Source organism: Hypomesus nipponensis, chromosome 16 (genome assembly GCF_054491055.1).
Source record: "Hypomesus nipponensis isolate SF chromosome 16, ASM5449105v1, whole genome shotgun sequence".
In the NCBI taxonomy this organism is placed as follows: Eukaryota; Metazoa; Chordata; class Actinopteri; order Osmeriformes; family Osmeridae; genus Hypomesus; species Hypomesus nipponensis.
In genome coordinates, this window is record NC_140376.1 from 367,735 (window position 1) to 389,746 (window position 22,012).

The 22,012-nt window shown below is 47.6% G+C and overlaps 5 protein-coding genes across 7 annotated transcripts in view; 2 read left to right on the top strand and 3 right to left on the bottom strand.

Moving 5' to 3' along the window:
* Positions 1–130: 130 nt before the first annotated feature.
* atg4b (autophagy related 4B, cysteine peptidase) lies at positions 131–5,182 on the top strand. 2 transcript variants are annotated; one of them, XM_084675999.1, is made up of 13 exons: positions 131–455; positions 1,167–1,268; positions 1,428–1,499; positions 1,594–1,692; positions 1,834–1,935; positions 2,016–2,088; positions 2,163–2,242; positions 2,408–2,631; positions 2,823–2,901; positions 3,032–3,177; positions 3,437–3,493; positions 4,287–4,380; positions 4,470–5,182. In XM_084675999.1, the coding sequence occupies exons 1-13, from the start codon at positions 446–448 to the stop codon at positions 4,541–4,543; spliced, it is 1,212 nt and encodes a 403-aa protein (XP_084532125.1). In that variant the 5' UTR covers positions 131–445; the 3' UTR covers positions 4,544–5,182. The 2 variants fall into 2 exon arrangements, with proteins under 2 accessions (XP_084532125.1, XP_084532126.1); XM_084676000.1 differs by lacking the exon at positions 131–455 and having other exon boundaries at positions 1,157–1,268.
* Positions 5,094–6,948, bottom strand: dtymk (deoxythymidylate kinase (thymidylate kinase)). The gene is made up of 5 exons (XM_084676006.1): positions 6,671–6,948; positions 6,352–6,460; positions 6,053–6,143; positions 5,619–5,816; positions 5,094–5,475 (listed from the first exon to the last, which is right to left on the bottom strand). Exons 1-5 carry the CDS (start codon positions 6,798–6,800, stop codon positions 5,365–5,367), a joined length of 639 nt encoding a protein of 212 aa, XP_084532132.1. The 5' UTR covers positions 6,801–6,948; the 3' UTR covers positions 5,094–5,364.
* A 520-nt stretch (positions 6,949–7,468) lies between these two features.
* agxta (alanine--glyoxylate and serine--pyruvate aminotransferase a) lies at positions 7,469–11,158 on the bottom strand. Its single transcript, XM_084675881.1, has 11 exons — positions 10,970–11,158; positions 10,450–10,642; positions 10,251–10,315; positions 9,923–10,023; positions 9,746–9,816; positions 9,508–9,592; positions 9,320–9,418; positions 8,992–9,061; positions 8,308–8,403; positions 7,977–8,105; positions 7,469–7,673 (listed from the first exon to the last, which is right to left on the bottom strand). Exons 1-11 carry the CDS (start codon positions 11,126–11,128, stop codon positions 7,566–7,568), a joined length of 1,176 nt encoding a protein of 391 aa, XP_084532007.1. The 5' UTR covers positions 11,129–11,158; the 3' UTR covers positions 7,469–7,565.
* An 828-nt stretch (positions 11,159–11,986) lies between these two features.
* LOC146254225 (allantoinase, mitochondrial) lies at positions 11,987–16,423 on the bottom strand. 2 transcript variants are annotated; one of them, XM_084676502.1, is made up of 10 exons: positions 16,194–16,423; positions 15,627–15,778; positions 15,233–15,347; positions 14,872–15,018; positions 14,541–14,689; positions 14,166–14,352; positions 13,722–13,860; positions 12,601–12,773; positions 12,384–12,416; positions 11,987–12,228 (listed from the first exon to the last, which is right to left on the bottom strand). In XM_084676502.1, the coding sequence occupies exons 1-10, from the start codon at positions 16,338–16,340 to the stop codon at positions 12,067–12,069; spliced, it is 1,404 nt and encodes a 467-aa protein (XP_084532628.1). In that variant the 5' UTR covers positions 16,341–16,423; the 3' UTR covers positions 11,987–12,066. The 2 variants fall into 2 exon arrangements, with proteins under 2 accessions (XP_084532628.1, XP_084532627.1); XM_084676501.1 differs by having other exon boundaries at positions 15,627–15,850; positions 16,194–16,414.
* A 2,331-nt stretch (positions 16,424–18,754) lies between these two features.
* The window catches only part of kif1aa (kinesin family member 1Aa), a 46,190-nt gene continuing 42,932 nt past the window's right edge, over positions 18,755–22,012 (top strand). The window contains 2 exon segments of the mRNA XM_084676321.1: positions 18,755–18,997; positions 21,189–21,354. Coding sequence (XP_084532447.1) covers positions 21,249–21,354 — 106 coding nt within the window. The 5' untranslated portion in view covers positions 18,755–18,997; positions 21,189–21,248.

Consider the following 22,012-nt stretch of genomic DNA (forward strand, 5'->3'; position numbering starts at 1 on the left):
TCAAAGAATTACTGGGTATTCCATGTAGCAGCGTCAACATTTACAGAGCATAAGATTAAATAGTTTATTTTGAGCTATTATTTGGTAGCAGTTGTTGAGCAACCCTCTTGTGAAGGTAAACAAGCAGTCACGGGACACATGACACGTTGGATGAAATGTCTCTGCTTCTTGTGGATCCCGGATGGGCCTGCTCACATCGCTGATCTCAATAACGAGTTTCAGACGCAGCACTGCTACAGCGCAACGATCTCCACGTACAGATTTACAAATAGATATTCTGGTCTGTCTTGACCAAAAAAGTTCTCCGCCCAAAACAGATGATTCTATTGGATACAATAAACAAAATCCCGCCTCCGCACAGCATTTTCACAGACCTACGGTTTTCCTATTGGCCAAACAAAAGTAACGCTGTACAACAAACAAGCAAGAGTGGAAATCTGTCGGGATGGATGCAGGTAGGATGACTAGCTGACTAGCTTGGGCAGAACTGGTTAAATATTCTGCCATTTTAGTGACCTACAAAATGTAACTATGGATAGTATACCGTGCTGTTTCCTGTAATCAATTAGGTTATTTATGCTTTTGTTATATTTTGAGGACGGCCAGACTTTAAGCTAGACAGTCTGCTAGCTAGCGCGTTAGCTAGCAGTTGCTATCCTCTCATTCTGGGTGTACACCTTTCATCATCGGTGGCCTCCCCGACGGGTGGAGATGTCCTCATTTGGACTATTCCAATCGTAGACAGTATAGGATTGACATGGATCAAGGACGACAACTCCACGTACCCAGGCAACCTCGGTTTACAAAACCATAAACACTAGCCCTACCTACTGACAGCATTGGTCGTGAGCGCAAGTCGGCTTGCTTTGCAATGACAATAAATAAACATTTATGATGACTTCTTGAAAGACAGTATTTCATTCTTGTCGGTTGGCTAACTGTTTCGAATCTAAGTAGCTCGCCTATCTGTCCTTGATAGCTGTCCCGCCCTACGCCCATATATTTGACTATCACATCAGTCAGTGTCATCTGTCACCGAATCGCTGCAGTAACTGACAGTGGACAAGCAGGCTTTTAAATAGCGATATGTTTTGCCGTCATTCAGCCCACAGAGCAAGCGCTATCGATTAGCCAGCACGCTGATACATGGTTACTTATGTTTTCAGCTACCCTCACGTACGACACACTTCGCTTTGGAGAGTTTGAAGATTTCCCAGAGACCTCAGAGCCAGTGTGGATCTTAGGGAAACAGTTCAACGCGCTGACAGGTAGGGGGTCGCACCAGGCCAACTGTCACAGTGTCCCTCCACGTGCGTGACTCACCTGTGTTAATATACCTCATCCATTCATGAGCTGAAATGGCTAGTCAATCAAAACCTACTGTACAGAGCTGGTCGGTTTATAACAACTGATTTTTCTCGATTCAGAAAAAGATGATATTTTGTCTGATGTTACATCGCGACTTTGGCTCACGTACAGAAAAAACTTCCCTCCCATCGGTGAGTAAACTTGGACGGTCACTTTTTAGTTCGGAGAAACATTCAACCGTAGTCTGTGTTTTAAACGTTAGCTGAGGACTTGAATGTGTTGCAGGAGGAACAGGGCCCACGTCGGACACTGGCTGGGGCTGTATGCTGCGGTGTGGCCAGATGATCCTTGGAGAGGCTCTGATTTGCAGGCATTTAGGCAGAGGTAGTAATGGTTTTTTAAACAATACTTCAATACATATACTGCAAGTACTTCCCTGACTAGATCCCTGACTGTGCTGCAGTGTGTCAGTATGCCATACAAGGGAACAGCCGCAGGTCTAACACAGGGATGTTTGGGTTGCAGACTGGAGATGGGTGAGGGGACAGCAACAGAGAGAGGAGTACGTCAGCATTCTCAACGCTTTCATCGACAAGAAGGACAGCTACTATTCCCTTCATCAGATTGGTAAACAGGTGTCTTGGTGTCATGGCTGACGTATGTGAGTAGGTGTGGTGATAACAGGCTGCCCTGTCTCCCTGTTGCAGCCCAGATGGGGGTCGGAGAGGGGAAGTCTATAGGCCAGTGGTACGGACCCAACACTGTGGCACAGGTCCTCAAGTAAGTCCAGCCTTTAATGTTGTTCATGTTGATTGTTTGATAGAAAGCTCACCCCCTTAGCTTGTTCTCCTCAGGAAACTGGCTGTGTTTGACACGTGGAGCCGGCTGGCTGTACATGTAGCGATGGACAACACCGTGGTGATCGAGGAGATCAGTAAGTACACCAGTCAGGCCCTGGGGATGGTAAGTACACCAGTCAGGCCCTGGGGATGGTAGTGTCACTTTAGAGACTAAGACTTGTGTCAGTTTGCAATAAGGGAAAATAAAAGGATTTTTCATCTGCCTTCCCTCACTTCTCCTCACATCCCCTCTCTTCCAGAGCGGTTGTGTATGCCGTGGCTGGACTTTGGGGGAGCAGCGTGTGCTGAGCCAGGGGGAGCAGCGTGTGCTGAGCCAGGGGGAGCAGGGGAGCTGAACGGGGGGCTGCAGGGGGCGTGTGCCCTGGCGGAGGAGGAGACGGCTCTCTGGAAGCCCCTGGTGCTGCTGATTCCCCTGCGCCTGGGTCTGACGGACATCAACGAGGCCTACATAGAGACCCTGAAGGTGAGAACGAGGCCTACATAGAGACCCTGAAGGTGAGAACGAGGCCTACATAGAGACCCTGAAGGTGAGATGGACAGAAAGAGCGAGGGAAAGTGATATAGACAGGGAGGGAGAGCAATAAAGAGAGGAATGGAGCACTCCTTTATTTGCCTTGGTAAACTGGTGTCGATCACCCTCCTTTTTGTGCACAGCAATGCTTCATGCTGCCTCAATCCTTGGGGGTTATCGGTGGGAAACCAAACAGTGCCCATTACTTCATCGGCTATGTAGGTACGTTCAGAGTCAATTATCCACACACACACAACATTAAACCCTGCCTGATAAGCTACTGATAAGCTCACTGACACATCTGAAAGGTTTGTTTGGGTCAGTTTGTTCTAATGTCCTGTCATTCCTGCAGGGGACGAGCTGATCTACTTGGACCCCCACACCACCCAGCCTGCAGTGGAGCCCTGTGGGGATGGGCAGGTCCCGGACGACAGCTACCACTGCCAGCACCCGCCCTGCCGCATGCACATCTGTGAACTGGACCCTTCCATCGCAGCGGTAGGTCAGCACAGGGGCAGGGCATGATAGGAAGGGCATGATTAGAGAGCCAGGTGTTATAAAGAGATGAACCTCCAGGTGTTATAAAGAGATGAACCTCCAGGTGTTATAAACTGATGAACCTCCAGGTGTGGTACTTCACACGGAGCAGATTAGAAGGCCAGGCTATAAGAGATGAACCTCCAGGTGTTATAAAGAGATGAACCTCCAGGTACTTCACACCTGATCAGACTCTGATCCTGTTTCTGCTGTTCACCAGGGTTTCTTCTGCAGAACGGAGGATGACTTTGATGACTGGTGCATGCGCATCAGAAGGGTAAGTTTAACACTGGTCAGGGTTAAGTCTGGATTAAATTTACACTTATTTACATTTTCAATTTAGCCTGTTAACAGGCTGTTGCCTAAACTGACTTATAGTAAATAGATGTGTCTATAGTAAATACCCACTGCATGTTCCAGTCGTACACACACAGTTTGTGGGATTACTAACGTTTCCCTAAATCAGTTTTGGAGCACTGAGGTATAATGAGGTATGACAGCAGTGACCCTGAGGTATGAGAGCAGTGACCCTGAGGTATAATGAGGTATGACAGCAGTGACCCTGAGGTACAATGAGGTATGATAGCAGTGACCCTGAGGTATAATGAGGTATGACAGCAGTGACCCTGAGGTACAATGAGGTATGACAGCAGTGACCCTGAGGTATAATGAGGTATGACAGCAGTGACCCTGAGGTATAATGAGGTATGACAGCAGTGACCCTGAGGTATAATGAGGTATGACAGCAGTGACCCTGAGGTATAATGAGGTATGACAGCAGTGACCCTGAGGTATGACAGCAGTGACCCTGAGGTATAATGAGGTATGACAGCAGTGACCCTGAGGTATAATGAGGTATGAGAGCAGTGACCCTGAGGTATAATGAGGTATGAGAGCAGTGACCCTGAGGTATGAGAGCAGTGACCCTGAGGTATAATGAGGTATGAGAGCAGTGACCCTGAGGTATAATGAGGTATGAGAGCAGTGACCCTGAGGTATAATGAGGTATGACAGCAGTGACCCTGAGGTATAATGAGGTATGACAGCACTAACTCTCCTTCCTTCCCCAGCTGTCCTGCAGAGGAGGAGGTCTACCCATGTTTGAGCTGATCAACAGTCAACCTTCACACCTGACCACTCTGGATGTGCTAAACCTCACTCCTGGTAAGATAACCCCAACCTCACTCATGCTAAGATAACCTCAGTTATTGATTGATGCCAATCCAGTTCATATTTCCCCTCTCTGCTCCAAGATTTCTCAGAGTCAGGCCGACTGGAGAGGTTTTTTGACTCGGAGGACGAGGAGTTTGAGATATTGTCTCTCTGAAAACGAGGGGAGGACTACGGTTTGCTCTCCTGGTGGAACCCGGAGGATCTCTGCATCAAAAGGGAAGTGGAACTGGTGACCTCGCCGCTCAGTTTGGCTCCAGAATGGCATTCAGTTGTCGTGTTTCACAGCGTCCTTGGAAACCGCCAGGCCCGGCCCGCAGTCCTGCCAGGAGAGATCCGGATGAGGCCCGTGACTGCCAGGGCGCAGGACTCATTCAATATGCACATCGTCACATAATACGTTTCCATGATTTTCTTTTGAGTCTTAACACTTTAAATGTTTATTTTAAAGTGATATATTGTGCCTTTCCCTGTACCCCCAAAGCAGAATTGCAATATGTTGATGGTGTTTTGTCAAGAACTTGGTTAGATAGCAATGCATATTGGCTTACTGCTACGCCTCCTGGCTTATACAGTAAGTGAACGATATCTTCAATCTTTATCAACCGATGTAACAAGCAACCTTTACCTTTTCAAACCAAGTACAACAACTTGTATTATCTCAAGCAGAAGGCACTTGTCATGTCTAAAATATGTACACTAGTTCATCATTTTAAGATTATTTATTTACGCAATGTAAAAAGATTAAATCAATCTAAGGAATGGTAATAGTAAAAATAAAATTAAGTCACGCATAGTATTTGTCTGTGGCTCTTTTTAACTGTCTGGGTCCAGGATTCCCCTCACGATACCAGGGCCGTAGTCAAGCCTTTAACACTGTCTTTCCTGTCAATCAGATCAGGACTAGAATGGAGTCTTCAGCAGATTCATTAATTTGTCACTTAAAAAGAAAAACAGGTTGCTGTGATTGGTCCAGGTTCATTTCCACAGCTCACCGATAGGCTGAACCTCTGCTGCATTGATTGCACTTATGCTGTGGGTCTTGATGTCTGAGTGGACAGCCTCAATATTCTGGGCTGCATCAATCACCTGTAGAGGCACAAACATCAGGATTTAATCAACAGCACATCAACTTGAGAAATTAACACTTAACATTTTACATATTAAATTAAATATTTTTTTACTTTGAACATCTTATGCGTGTCAAAGGCAAGAGAGATTGCGTTTCCTACCTGCCAGTTAACTGAAGGATCCTTCATCAGCTGTTCAAACTTCTGCTGCACGGCTCTCTGGAAGACGCTGGTCTCATAGCGCTCCGACCCAAACTGGCCCCGCAGCGCCGCGTCGCTGGGGTTCAGCTGCAGGAACATCACCAGGTCGGGCTTGGGAAGACCCGCGTCAGGATTCATACACCACTCTAAACTGAACCCCTATATTGACACAAATAAAACAAGGTCACTGAACACTTGCCCACACATCTTTGGTCAAATTTCAGTTTAAATTTCATTTGTAACAAGTACACACATTTCCTGTTTTGTTAGGGAAAGGAGAAGTCTAACTCTGACGGTGTTTCAGAACAACAAAATGCCAGATTTTATTCATCTACAGTGAGAGATAACGCTGCGGCCTCATCTACAGTAAGAGATAACGCTGCGGCCCCACTCACGGGCTTAGCGCTGGTGAAAGCCACCCCAGAGAAGGCGTACCGATCAACAACCAGACTGATGCCCTGAGCCAGCTTCTCCTTCATCAGGGGCCTGGTGACGAAGAGCATGCTCATTATGTGACATCACAACTCATCATCATTGAATTAGATAGCCTTGTCGCAGCTTAGCCGCCTCATGCAGGAAGCTTCGCATTTTTTTAGTAGTATACACATATTAATGAGGGATATAGTTACTTAACATAATTGCGTGTACTTTAAATATGAGTAGAAAGGATTGCATTTGCCACGTTTCGACTTACACCTGTTCCCAGCGGTTGGCAGAAAACAACAAGTGCACCGTGTGGTCCTCGAGATTGCTTTTATTTTCAAGGTAAGCGTTGATCAGCTGTCCAATCTTGGTTGATCGATCTGATAAAATACAAACTATGACAATAGCACCGAAACTTCTGCTGAAGCAAGCTAGCGAGAGCTTTAGTATTTGTCCCTTCGTGCTCCCCCTTTCAAATATAATATTCAATACATTTGTGCACAACATTTCGAGACCTTCCTAGAGCACAACTGTCGGTTACTAATCAGAAGGTGTAAACTGATATGAAGCTGGTTCGGGCAAAGTTTTACCTGGAAATCTCATCATCTCCGCCGGTCGACCACATTGTTGTAGTGCTTGAACTAGCTTGTTACATTGGGTTGTTTTTCCAGCTTTGTCCACTCCTTCTAGCACAATTAGAGCACCTCTTCTGCATGTCATTGTTCTAACAAGCTTGCAAATTAATACAGATAAAATCAAATCTGGAATTAACTACTGGAAAATCTAATTCCTGCTTCAGTTAAGGTTTTAGAGCTCTGAGTTTGCTCAGCAGAAACCCGCTCTTTTTGCACAAATGTCAACATCACAAAAAATCACATCCTCTTCCGGTTTGTTCTTTTTCAAAATAAAGGTCAGTCTGACCTTTCAACATAATCTACATTGGATATTTTAATAATCATTTCAACTAAAACTATAGTAACTGCCACTGAAAAGAAAGTGGATAAGAAAGAAATACCACTCGTATCCAAAGAAAAGTCACCAAAGCAAATGCAAACCGCATTTTCAATCATAACTTATATAGAACTTGAACGTTAGCTAATTTCCTCACCAATATGTTGTGATGGGCAACTTTATCACTTACATTGATAGTGGTCTTGTTAGGATATGTCAGTTTAAATGATTGCATATTTCACCAGATGAAATTAAAAATAAAACGTAATTGTTAAAAGTTGAGGGCGCTATCTACTGTTCAAATGATGAATGAGTTTGTCTTGAATTCTTTTGTTCTGAAATCCATGAAATCTGATATATCGGTATGCACTTTAAAAGTACTTGAGAGGGAGACAGAATTACACATTTCTATATTTCAAAAGCACTTGAAAACAATCTTGCAAAATATGTTTTATTGGACTTGGATGTTTCTCATCAGACATTGACAGACATATCTATCCTGCCAGTGTAAGAGTTCAGGGCCCAGCTGCATGGTTATACCTTGCTCTTATGGCAGTGTTTCAGTGCATCCTTCAAAGCCACCAGTATCAAGTCAACGTTGACCTTGCTGCTGTTACAGCCCATGAGCCCCACACGCAACACCTGGTCAAAGAAACAGGTGAGATGGCAGAAACAGGTGAGATGGCAGAAACAGGTGAGAGATGGCAGATTTCCACCAAGCCCCCCTTTGAAAACAGAACCCACACACCATCCCATGATAATGATGTACATCCTCTTTCTATAGAACTATACTGCCCCCTGCCCTTACCCTCCATGCCCCCCCGCAACCACCCACCATCCCAACCTCACTTTGGCGCCCCACTGCCAGGAGACGGCACACCATGTGAATGACATCATCCCTCCTAAACAACGTTCCTGACTGACGGGCAGCAGTCGTGCGCTCACCATGCCAACCGAGGGCCCCAGGCCGCCAGAGATCTCCAGCTGGTGGGTCCTCATGATGTAGCTGGTGATCTCCTTCCAGTCGTAACCCGGAGGGGCCACGATGGTGGTCACCGTGGGCAACCTAGCTCTCTGCTCCAGCCATGGAAGGAAAACTCTCAGTCACATTTTTTGTCACAGAAACAGTTCTGCCTTCTGTGTTGTATCATCAGAGATGGGAAGTACCAAAGTACAAATAGAGTTTTGTTTATGTTCAAAGGTAGTTTGAGGTCTGTCTGTGATACTGTACTTCAAGTGCAGTTGGAGCAGATGCATTGTGGGTGACCGGACGCACCTTTTCTTTGATGAACAGTTTGAGGCCCATGTTCTCCAGGCCCTGGTGGAAATACTCGGCCACCTCTTGATGCCTCTGCCAGCATCTCTCCAGGCCCTGCGAGGGCAGGTGCAGGTGTGAGGGCAGGTGCAGGTGTGAGGGCAGGTGTGAGGGCAGGTGTGAGGGCAGGTGCAGGTGTGAGGGCAGGTGCAGGTGTGAGGGCAGGTGTGAGGGCAGGTGCAGGTGTGAGGGCAGGTGTGAGGGCAGGTGTGAGGGCAGGTGTGAGGGCAGGTGCAGGTGTGAGGGCAGGTGCAGGTGTGAGGGCAGGTGTGAGGGCAGGTGCAGGTGTGAGGGCAGGTGTGAGGGCAGGTGCAGGTGTGAGGGCAGGTGCAGGTGTGAGGGCAGGTGTGAGGGCAGGTGCAGGTGTGAGGGCAGGTGTGAGGGCAGGTGCAGGTGTGAGGGCAGGTGCAGGTGTGAGGGCAGGTGCAGGTGTGAGGGTAGGTGCAGGTGTGAGGGCAGGTGTGAGGGCAGGTGCAGGTGTAAGGGCTGGTGCAGCCGGCTTCAGTAAACCTGAAATGTCGTATGATTTCCTGACAACTTCCTAAAGCGTTCAATATATCTTTTAGGGTTAGTAGGGGGTTAGAGGCGGGTTAGGGTTAGAAGAGGAGTAGAAGGGTGCAGGTGAGTCAGAGGAACCTAATTCACCTCTTCAGCAAGGATAGCTAGACCTTCTCTCAGCGAGTAGAACGCAGAAACAGGACACGTGTGGTGATATCTAGACACAGGTGCAGAATGAAACACAAATAAATATGTACAGCAGTGAGACAATGGCTCGCAATTAACTTTTTTCCTCACTGTCCCAGTACCTTCCCAAAGTGCAAAAGTAGGTCACAAAGTTTCTAAAGGTTTTGAAAAAAGGTTTTGAAAGGTTGAAAAAAAGTTTTGAAAAAAACATATTTTTCATGGCCCGAAATTCCTGGCGGCGCCCCTGGTCTGGGTTAATAATAACTGTCCAGTCAGAGAAAAGCCTCACATTCTCGTGTCTTTGGCATCACAGCCCCAGTAGTTTGACAGGCAGCTCAGATCCAGGTAGAACGACACAGGTTTGGTTTTCCGGTTGAAGATTTTCTGACTGAATGGAAAAGTATTAGGAATTGAAAAAGAAATCTTCTTGATCCATCTGCCACCATGTCTAAAGTCATGTTTTTAACATCTCTTTACCAGGCTCTTTCACTGAAGGAGATGGGGGCTGAGCCTGGAGGAGCATTCAGGACTTTCTGAGAACCAGAGTACAGGATGTCTATGTCTGCAAACACAAGGATGCAATAACACATCACCTCCAGTATCAATCTTATGTAAGTCGAAAACGTCCTTACATTACTGGTAACTGAATGATTTCGTGAATTGTTTCTGTGGCTACTTTGAGTGAGTTGGGAGATGAAGTCTGAGGATTTTCTACCTTGTTTGTCCATGTGAATCGGTGTTCCTCCCATGGAAGCAACACAGTCGACAAGGAAGAGACAGTCATACCTTTGAGAGACAGAACCAGAATGTGTAAATGTCCCCTTTTAGGACCAATACAGTTACTGTGAACATCAGTGTATGTAAGCTGCAGAGAGATGAGGGGGGATGTTACCTGTGACACAGTTCCCCGATGCCGTCTAGCGGGTGAACAACCCCTGTGGAGGACTCTCCGTGAGTCAGGAACAAGAGAACCGGCCTGTGTCTGGACAGAGCCTAGGACACCACACACACATGAGCAACACACTCTCCTGTCTGTCTGTCCGCCACCAGCCCACCCAGCCGCCCAGCCGCCACCCCGCCCAGCCGCCCAGCCGCCAGCCCGCCCAGCCGCCCACCCACCCGCCCACCCACCCATCTGCTGAGACTAACAGTGATCAGATATCAGCTGAGGATGCAGGGTCAGAGGCTGACTGGATAGCAGTGCATGTTAGTTCTAATACCTTTTCTATTTCTTCATTTGTGAAGTATCCACCCGGTGGTGTCACAATCTTATTTACCCTGGCACCTGTTAAAGTTCAGCACAAATACGATTAATTTACATTTATTTGGTAGAAAAGACAACTGAGAAGGTGCCTTCCGACATAACTGACCGTGTGTACAGTCAGTGTGCTATATGAAAGCTACTGTGTGATGGATTACCTATTCTCTCTGCTATCTCGGCCACTCTTTCTCCCCATATCCCGTTCACGCCGACGACAACGCTGTCTTCTGCCTCCACGGCATTGAAGATGGCGCATTCCATGGCTGCGTGGCCAGTGCCGCTCACGGCTAGAGTCACGTTGTTCTGGGTCTGGAATGCATACTGGACTCCACTCTTAATGTCACTCATCACCTACCAAACAAGAACACAAAAGCAGCACTGTAGAATATTGAAACTGATTTGAGTCTCACTTTACCATCACCCATCAGCAAAGAGTTTGCCCAGTTCCATATAACCTAATTCAAGTTCCAATTTGAAGGACCGTTTAGTGTAACAGACAAATATTTGGGCAAACACACTTCTTACGTAGTTACTTGTTACGTTTATGATGTAATGAAAAAATATACAAATAATTTGTCAAAGCGAAAAAATACAGTCGCAACTATTTACTGTAAATCAATAATGAGTGGCCCGTGTTAATATAGATTGTTCAACGGTGTGGGTAGAGACTTAACTTACTTTTAACATTTCCGGATGCATGTGACCCACAATTGGATTCGCCCCGGCCGCTAATATCCGAGGGGGCACATTGGAAGGTCCAGGCCCAAACATGTAGCGGTGGGGAGCGACGAACGGTTCCTCCAAGCATTTGGGTGGAGGGACAGTGAGGGAGGACATGGCGCGGTCGGAGCGAAAGCGAATATGTAACGTAAAGACCGCTGAGCAGAACAGCTACTGAGCTGCACCTGACTTGTAGGATTGTCTCTAAGGTGCCCACCCCCCGACATTTGACCAACGAGACAACATCGGTACTGGCTCTGTTACTATCTGCACACTAATACATTTATATGACAACAACATTGGATAATCTTCCAATGTGATATATAATTGTGGTAGTAAAGTAACACTATGCTACAAGCTCTCTTAAACAACATAAATCTATCAAATGGGGCATATATTATGTTGCATTTTACTATAGTATACTGTCAAATGTTAATCATTGACCACTATAACTGCAGAATGTCACACTATCTCTAGGAACGCTTTACCCGACTTCATTAAAGAGCATGAAATGGTTAAATTGATTCTTAAATGTATTCAGATTTAGACTTTAGTACTTAATTAGCCTAACCTTCTGTGAGGAACTTACAGAAGAGTTGGCTGACAAGCCCCTCCAAACTTCATGACGCAAACTGATCTGATCTCCAGGGTTAATAGATTTCTTCCAGTGGCTGGTTGACTGTTTGGTCAGGGATTACTGAATGACCCAGAGAGAGCGTTCACTTTGCACTTTGTTCTATCTGGTAAAATGTTGCCAGCAGACTTGAATTCTCTCTCCTCTAACCACCTCCTCTGCAACATATACTGTATGTGGAAAACCAATCTTCCATCAAACATCTACTCTCATGAGTCTGTTCTCATTTTCAACAAGTTAACTGACTCCACACGTCTATGAGACAGAAAGCACTGTTGCTGAGTGACGATGTAGCAACAGCTACACAGGGTTAGGGTTAAATCAAAGAGGTCCAAAAATGGTGTGAAGCAACCAAAATCATTTATTGGATTCTTGAAAAATATAAATGTTTAATAACATTGGCAGTTGCTCCTGAGGTGTCTCAGAGCTGGGACAGAGGGGAGGAAGAGGCGTTGTCCTGGGGGAGGAGGAGCAGGGTCCCCAGGGGCTGGGAGGAGAAGGAGCCCTGGCTGTACACCACCTGGCCTCTCACGATGGTGGCACACACCTCCCCTTGCAGCCTCCGGCCCAGGTAGGGGGTCAGCTGGAGGAAGAGAGGAGAGAGGCAGAGAGAGAGAAGAAGAGAGGGGGAAGACATCAAGAGGGAGGGGGGAGACAGAGAGAAAGTAGAGATTGCAGTATAATACTAGTGTAAAAACTGTGTAATACCAGTGTAAAAATGCAAATGTATGTGCTTACCTTATTCTTGTGGTGAATTCCATCTTCTTTTATCTACGCTCATGAAACAGATGTTAAAATGACACTTTGTGTCTGCAGAACTATCTTTTTTACTTTTGTGCTGTTCAAACCCGCCATCCCCTCAATCACAAATTCCTCAAACAGAGAATCCTTCTACACTCTAATGAGAGTCTGTGTTTGTTGTGACCTTTAGCAGCCAAGTCCACTGGATACTTACCTCAAACTCCTTCTCAGGGTCCCAGATCACCATGTCGCCATCGTGACCAGGAACGAGGTTGCCCTTCCTGTTGTCAAGGCGACAGAGCTGGGCAGTGCTGCGGCAGAGGATCCTCACCACGTCCAGCAGGGTGAAGCCCCGCCCCCTCGCTGCGGTCCAGAACAGAGGCAGACCTGGGGGAGGGGCCAGGAAGAGTGAGATGGAGGAGAGAGATGGAAGAGAGATGGAGGAGAGAGATGGAAGAGAGATGGAGGAGAAAGATGGAGGAGAGAGATGGAGGAGAAAGATGGAGGAGAGAGATGGAGGAGAGAGATGGAGGAGAAAGATGGAGGAGAAAGATGGAGGAGAGAGATGGAGGAGAGAGATGGAGGAGAGAGATGGAGGAGAGAGATGCAGGAGAGAGATGGAAGAGAGAGATGGAGGAGAGAGATGTACATGGCTTTGGATTAAAGCTTCTACCAAATTAGTAAAAATGTATATGAGCACTCCTGAAGTCCTAGGAAGTAACATGAAGAGGCAGAACTATGGTTTTACAGGAACATCTAACCAGGTGGAAATCTTAGCCCAATTCTTAGATAAGGAACCAAAGTCTGAAAGATATTTGAAAGTGCTATCTTTCAGTATCTTCCACAGTATGTGTTCTGTATGACTCTGGAAATTCTGTTTGATCAAATTGGCCCAGTTTGCGCTTGCATCAGAGCAGAGACTTTGACCTGACCTCTAGCCAGACATCAGCAGTAAATAATTAGACCGTCGTGCAAACTCAGTTTGTTTACCTTCCTGTGAACTTTGTTCAGGACCAAAAGGCAAGTCAGAGCTGCTCCACACACAGCCTCTGCCTGGGTCACTGACTGAAGACAGGCAGACAGGCAGACAGACAGACAGGCAGACAGGCAGACAGACAGGCAGACAGACAGACAGACAGACAGACAGACAGACAGGCAGGCAGGCAGGCAGGCAGGCAGGCAGACAGGCAGACAGACAGGCAGACAGGCAGACAGACAGACAGACAGACAGGCAGACAGACAGACAGACAGACAGACAGACAGGCAGACAGACAGGCAGACAGGCAGACAGGCAGGCAGGCAGGCAGACAGGCAGACAGGAGAGTGGGGGGTTACCAAACTGCAGGGAGGAGATGCCCCCCCAGGCCTGTATGAAGTCCCCGCTGTCCAGCCTCTTCAGGTCCGGGGTGCAGGGTGAGTGGTCCGACACCACCATGTCGATCTCCCCGGCCTTCACCGCCGACCACAGCTGCTCCTGGAGGCCACGGCACAGAGAGGTCAAAGGTCAGCAGAAGTACAACCCTGTCAGCCATGACACTAGTTTGCTGTCAGACCTGTGCTGATCTGCACATCTGGGTGACTGGAAAACTCTCACACAGGATCATGGAAACTGTTCATTATCAGATCAGAGGAGTTAGTAGCAGTAAATAGTTCATCATAATAAAATAAACCCAGTTGCTGACTTTATGTTGGATTGAATCACTTCTCAGGGAGGACATGGGGGGTCCTGTCGTTACCTGAGCACTGTAAGCCCCCCACCCGCCCCGCTCCCAGGCGTACCTGATTGGCCAGGCCCCGGATGGGGGGGCAGCACTTGAACTGGGTGGCCCCGGGGGGTATGTCCTCCGCGGCCAGGCTGAGGTAGTGGTGCGTGGTCTCCACAGTGAGGGGGGCTCCTGCCTGGCGTGCGGCCCGGATCAGAGCCAGGGGCTGGGCCGAGGACAGGTGCACAATGTGGCAACGCACCCTGCAGGGGACCAGGGGTCAGGGTTAGATTACTGAGGCCCGGAGGAGACACAGTGTGGAGGGAGGAGGGAGCAGTTTGGGGGGGTCTCCACCTCCAGAGGCTATGGGAGGTGAACATGGTCAATGTCCAGTCACATGACAGCAGAAGTCTAGAAGATTCTAGTCTAGATGCAGTCAGGAAGATCTTACTGATACTGCAGGCAGAGCTCAGTGACGGTGCGGATGGCTTCCAGCTCCATCACATCTGGTCTGGAGCTCAGGAAGGTGGTGTACTCCCGGGGGTCATGCCCCTCCTCCTCCCCCTGCTCTGCCGGCTCCACAGCTGTCTCAGCATGGAACTGTGACGGGGCAGCAGAACACATCATGATGTCGCTTATACACTGAGAACCCACACTGCAGTTCTTACTGCTCTCTTTTCGACTTGTTTCATGTGATGTTGTCTGTCGTGATGACAGTGTATTGTACGGCTGCAGACTTGTCTGTTGTGGTGGATAGACTGGGTGTGGTGAGAGGGGGCTACCAGGAGCACACTGCCTGTGCCTTGCAGCTGCTGCATGGCCCTGTGCAGGTCTCCCTCCTCCACGTGGGGGAACTCATCCACCCCGCTGGGGATCAGGAAGCACTTGAAGCCCGCCACGCCCGCCTGGATCAGGGGCCGCAGCTCCCGCTGAGGTGCATACGTACGTATGCACAGATGTACAAACATATGTAAGTATATACAGTACATACATGTATCCATCCATACATTCATGATATTAACTATGACTTTTTCACTATGCTTTCACATTTAAACCCAACAGAAGTAGTTGAGGAAAGCTCTTATACTACAGCTACTGAAGATGTGTTTACATTAGCTCCTCTAGTAGGACACAGCAAGTTACCTGGTTGCCAGGGACAACGCCTCCCCAGAAGGCTGTGTCCACAAAACACTGTCCTTCTGCCACCCGCATCTTCTCACGGAAGTTGTCAAGGGTGGTGGTGGGAGGGATGCTGTTGCTATGGGGACAGGGTTAGGGTAAGAACCTGGGAATTGATACGGCCCATCGCATATATAATATTTATTCAACTTTCTTTTGTTTTTGTTAAAAATGAGTTGTCTTGCATAAAGCACATCCACGATCAGCAACATGACTAACATTGTTTCTAACATAGCAACCTCTGCGTCTTCTTTGAAAATATAATATTTACACATCAAGGTCATCTTCAAAAAACATGACATCATGTTTAGCATGCTCCCTGACCCCTGACCCCAGTGGGGGTGTGACCCAGACTCACAGGGGCATGTCCACGATGGTGGTGACCCCCCCAGCTGCAGCAGCCCGTGTGGCCGTCCTAAACCCCTCCCAGGAGGTGCGGCCTGGCTCGTTCACATGGACATGAGCGTCCACGATGCCCGGCATGACCACGCTATCCCCCACGTCCACCACCTGCAGACCCAGGACATCACAACAGCTCTCCAGCCCTGCTCCTGGAGAGATACCCTCCTGGAGGTTTCCCCTCTGACCCCAGTTGTAAGAGTAATTATTCAGCTTGTCAACCAGCTAATTATTAGAATCTGCTGAGCTAAATACGAGCTCTTCAGGAACTAGACTAGACACCTTCAGGGACTTATAGCCTGTTAATAACTATAGACACCTTTTGAAAAGGTCTACTTCTGAAGTATAGATAAAATACATGAGTTTCTAAACCCTGTCACAGGATCTGTGACACCAGTAATTCCAGCTCCTATTTAGCATCAAACTGTACATGACAAGCTAAATAAAACAGTTTGTTTTGAAGCGCAGGCGAGTCCTCTCTCCCTCCAGCAGGGGGCGTGTGCAGCCCAGGAGACAGAGAACTTACCTGACAGGCAGGGTCCAGGGCAGGGCTGGGGTCTGGAAGAATGGCATGGATCTTCCCCTCCTTCAGAACCACAACAGCAGGAAGAATATGGTCACCCACCAGCACCCTGCTGCTCCTCACGGCTCTCACTGTGTCTCCGGGTTGCATGCTCCTGTCTGGGGGCTGGATGACAGCTGAACAGACCTGCTCCTGTTCCCTTGGTGCTCAGAGAGGCTCAGCTGTTCGGTGTGTCAGTGCTCTATGGTTGAAGCTCCACCCCTCTGACTGGTCTTGCGTAACATTATGGCTCCTTTAAAAACATGTCTGTTGACTCTTGGTCTTTACACCCGATCACTGCATGCTTGCTAGCAGTGAGAAGTGTGTCAATGTGAGCAAATGCAAATCATGTGTTGAACTGCTTCTGTTCCCTGAGGCCCAGGTGTGGAGAGGACACAGCCTGCATCTCTTTAAGAAAATACGTCAAGACTTGCAGCAACAACTCACTGAACCCATCAATAATTCAGCTCTCTGTGCCATAAACTCAGAAACACAGGAAAGGAGAGGAGGGGATAGGAGGAAGGAGTGGCAGGAGATGAGGAGAGGAAGGAGGATGGATGGATGGAGGAGAGGAGGGAGGAGTGGGAGGAGAGGAGGGAGAAGAGGAGAGGACTGCTCAGACCCAACATAACGGCTTCTCTTTCTGTCTTCCTCTCCTCCCGTCTGTCTTCCTCTCCTCCCGTCTGTCTTCCTCTCCTCCCGTCTGTCTTCCTCTCCTCCCGTCTGTCTTCCTCTCCTCCCGTCTGTCTTCCTGTATTCCCCTTTCATCCTCCACTACAACAGAACATCTGACATCACACATGCCAGACAGAGCCCTCAAGAACAGTTGATATGTTTGCTAGACACCAGTGTGACCTATTCCCAGACACATGGACTATTAGAATGGTAAACACATATAGAATCATTTCACATGGTTTGTGATGTTGTGAGGGGACATGATAGAGCTTGTCGTTTACTGGCTGTAAGCTCATTTTACATACATTGTCTCCATGGACAGTTCCCTTGCTCCATATAGACACCCTGCTGAATTAAAGAAAGCTCTTGCATCAGACAAAGGGAGGAAACGGTGTGAGTCAGAGAGAGAGAAGAGGGCAATAGGAATAGTAATAGAGGGAGAGAGAGAATAGAAAGATAGAGATAGAGAGGGGGTAGAGAGAGGAAGAGAGAAAGAGAGAGAGAGGGGGGGGAGAGAGAGGGGGCGAGAGATAGTACCAGTAGCTTCCCTGGCCGCAGTGAGCTATGCAGAGAAGGTCAGTGTTCTGCATTGTGTTTCAAGAGGGGTGTAACCTGAGCAGCCCTCTCCTGCTTGGTCATGGAAGCTTCTAGAGCAGTCGCATACACAGGCTTCCAGCCTCCAGGCTCTATTGTGAGTAAAGCTCATTCACAATAGACTGTACATAGGCCAAGTTCCATCTACACAAATAACACAATATCATTCCAGTGTTTGCTACAGGACAGTGAGTATGAGAGATGTTCTGGTCTGTCCTTGATAAGCTACAGTATTTACCCAGGCCTCAACAGGAATATGGTGATACTGTGATCTCATAGGCCACTAATTAACTTATAGTGTACATATTGAATTTAAACAAATTACATCCAATTAAATCTCAGTTTTCTTATAAAAGGATGTCATTTTGATGAAGGCCCTGTGGTGTGTCTGGCTAAGACCAGCTGGCTCAATGAGGAAGTGCTGAGTGTGATGTCACTGCACTAAGCGTGTCACAGGGAATGACTTGCAAAAGCCTGAGAGGAGAGAGGGATTTTCTTGATCACAATATTTTGTATTCAATATTATCCTCTTGAACACCCCCCTCCCCCCCAACTGTGGGACGCGGAGTAAATAGGGACTGTCTCTATCAAACCCCACGAATATGATCACATGACATCCCAAGTTTCCTCACACTTCCTTATACCACTTCCCTGTCAGAACTCAGGTCTGCTTCCTGCTTCCCTGTCAGAACTCAGGTCCACTTCCTGAATGGGCCTACGAAGCCAACAGCATGAATCAGCCCATGATTCAGCTTGGGTCTTTAAGGGCCAGTCGATTATTTCCTGAATCCAAGACACAAGATCTGGGCTCCTGTGATTTATTATGGTCTGGCAGGGCCCGGTGGACTCTCATGGTTTCCATGGTGCTGAGAGCAGCTTTGTTTCTCTGGGCCTTACAAAGGTAAGTCCAGACGTGACCTACTAAAGCTGAATTCAAGTAAATGTATTGTTGATTTTGGTAACTAACATCTAGCTGATCTCTAACGCTGGTCTGAGAGCTGTTCTGTGTGTGAGCTTTATTCCCCTGAGGACACTAATCTCTTGCTCTCCCTCTCGCTCTCTGTCACTGCCTGGCTGGCAAACTCGTCCCCTCCCCCTCCCCTTCCTTCTCCTCCTCTCTCTCTCTCTCTCTCTCTCTCTCTCTCTCTCTCTCTCTCTCTCTGTGTGTGTGTGTCTCTCTGTGTCTCTCGGCTGCAGCATCGATGCTGCTACCTCCCTAAGTGGTGATGTCACTGGCTCATTCCGGCTCAGCATCCTCAACACAAGCAGAGACAACAGAGCCATTTTGGCTTTCCGGCTGGTGGAATGCGCAGGGAGTTCTGTTTGATATCCAGATCCGCTCCGGGGCAGGGCTGAGAAGGGCATCGGTCTACTAAGATTTTGGTCGGAGCCGTTTCCCGGGTCTTCCAGCTTGGAGGAGGGGAGCGCGGCAGCGACTAAGGCGGAGACAAGACTCGGAGGACCGCGAGCAGCCAGGGGAGCTAGCGGGCTCGAAACAGGTACAAAGGGCTTTATCATCACCAGATATATGACAGTAGTAAGAGCTCGTCTGTTTTCGGTCTCCATTGTCCTGGTGATAATGCAGTTTTAATGAGACAGCGTTTGTTTGTTCGGTGCTGGGTCTCCTGGGAGGGAATTGCTATGAGGGTGCGGCTACTGAGAAGATGTCAACATTTCACAGCCTGTCTGAGAGGTTGAAAACAGGAGGTTTAAAATGTCTGTGACAGCTAAATTCTCAAAGAGATGCTATCAAATTGAATGACATTTTGGTTGTTTGCCAGTGTTAATAGAAAGGTAGAAAGAAATTTGCTCTGTCACCACTGGGTAGTTAAAGGCAGGTAAAGTGGACTAGACATCTGACAGCAAGCGATAACCTTAAGATTACAGCTCGTCTATGTTTCCCAACATAGCAAGGACAGATGTCAATTGGAAAATATTTTCTAAACAAATCGAAACATCGAAGCCAATTGGGAATAATGTCCAGGCATCTAAATGGACCTACTTTTACTCAGGAAACAAGCACCGTTCCTAAAACGGCACATTTCATATCTCGGATAGGAAGAACGCCTATAGGCCTACCTGACGTTCTCGTAATAACGGTGTTGAGAATCCCCGCCAACCTACACAAATGATACTTCCCAAATGCCAGAGAAATAAGGAACAATTCGGTAGATGACGAAACAACCGAACTGTAGAGGCATGTTTTTATTGACGGTAAACCGAGACCCTCTCACCTGACGTAGTGCTTGACCTGACGAGAAGCAACGCAGCATTTACATGTAAAGCGGCGACCACTCTTATCTCCATATCAATGAGGTTCATTCAGGCTCTACAGTCCGACAAATGGAGGCCTGTTTTCTATAAATGACTCCAACCTAAATCCAATTGTGACATGGCTTAATGTTTTCACACAAGTTAAAAGTCACATGACCGCAATTAATTTAATAATTTCGACGTGAATAACCGAGACATATTATTGGGGGCTTCATCAAAGTCCTTTCAACGTGATCCAACAAAAGAATTCTGGTGTTTGGTCATACCTGTCATTGGGTCAGTATATTGCAGAAGAACCAGCATAAGAATAAAACAAACCTGATCTCCATCTACTCAACATTTGCCCTTTTGTAGGCTAAATTTGATCCTGTCTTCTGTACAGATAATGTACCAGCATGGAGAGAAATGACTGTGATTTGACATTTCTGACATTGATGAGTCATGCCGGGCCACCCCCATTACAATTATGATTTAATGACACATTTATGCTCCTCTGACAAACAGCATGAATGTGACAGAGAGCTGTAGGCCTGTACAGCACCTGTCCTGCTCAGGTGCCGGGCTGCGTCGACCCCGGGCCGCGTCGACCCCGGGCCGCGTCAACCCCGGGCAGGGCTCTGTGTTATTGGACTAGAGTAATCCCAGGAAGCGGCCAACGTTTAGCTGCGGCCGCACTTCTTTTGTTCCTGCCAGGCTGCCCTGCCCTCCTGCAGCCTGCACTGGCTGACCATGCAGGCTCTATTCAGCCCACACACACAGGATTGTCTACTGTAGGCGTTCACTGGAACCAGACACACCAAACTCACTCTGACAAACTCTATTATACTGAAATACATAGCGTATTATTGTGGTTGGGTGATGAAATGTTTGTCTGGGAGTTTGTTGTTTGACTTGATATTAGCACTGTTCTGGCCTGTTTCTTTCAAACTGATTTATAGATAAGAGAGGATTTGATTAGTGTCCATGGATTTGGTTGCTATGGAAATAAGTAGGCCTACTTTGAGAGCCATTGGTTCCCTCACTAAAGTAATGTAATTTTACGATGCTTTCTCCTTGGTAATGACTTCCTGAATCAATACTTCAGTTGGCTTATCAAAACAGAGATGCAGAGTTACACCAAGATGACCTGGGAGTCAGCACTCAAGGTCAACTTGAAATATTGTTGTCGAAAAAACAGAAATGCAAATATAACAATCGTGTCCTGGGGATATAGAATCACACATGTCCTCATAGCAATGACTTGATGAATAGATGACTTGATGAATAGATGACTTGATGAATTAACGACTGTTACTGTACTAAAAGACTGAGGCAGACATGTGGTTTTCAAATCAATGTTCCTGTCAGTCCTGAGAAGAGCTGTTGCTGTGTGTTGATGGTCTGGATGGTCAACTGAGTGTTGCGTGTGTTCTGCAGGTGAGGGCGTGGTTTGGCCCAGGTGTGAGAAGGGCAGAGGGGAGCGAGGAAGGCCTCAGGATGGCGGGGGCGTCGGTCAAGGTGGCGGTGAGGGTTCGACCCTTCAACTCCAGAGAGATGGCCAAGGACAGCAGGTGCATCATCCAGATGTCTGGGAACACAACCAGTAAGTACTGTGACAGGGTAACCACTACTACACACTAGTACTGTGACAGGGTAACCACTACTTCACACTAGTACTGTGACAGGGTAACCACTACTACACACTAGTACTGTGGCAGGGTAACCACTACTACACACTAGTACTGTGGCAGGGTAACCACTACTACACACTAGTACTGTGGCAGGGTAACCACTACTACACACTAGTACTGTGGCAGGGTAACCACTACTACACACTAGTACTGTGACAGGGTAACCACTACTACACACTAGTACTGTGGCAGGGTAACCACTACTTCACACTAGTACTGTGACAGGGTAACCACTACTACACACTAGTACTGTGACAGGGTAACCACTACTACACACTAGTACTGTGACAGGGTAACCACTACTTCACACTAGTACTGTGACAGGGTAACCACTACTACACACTAGTACTGTGACAGGGTAACCACTACTACACACTAGTACTGTGGCAGGGTAACCACTACTACACACTAGTACTGTGACAGGGTAACCACTACTACACACTAGTACTGTGACAGGGTAACCACTACTTCACACTAGTACTGTGACAGGGTAACCACACTAGTTGGACCAGCCTGCTTGGAGGGGGGGTGGGGCTAGGCCTGTTAAAGTCACAGGGTAACCACTACTTC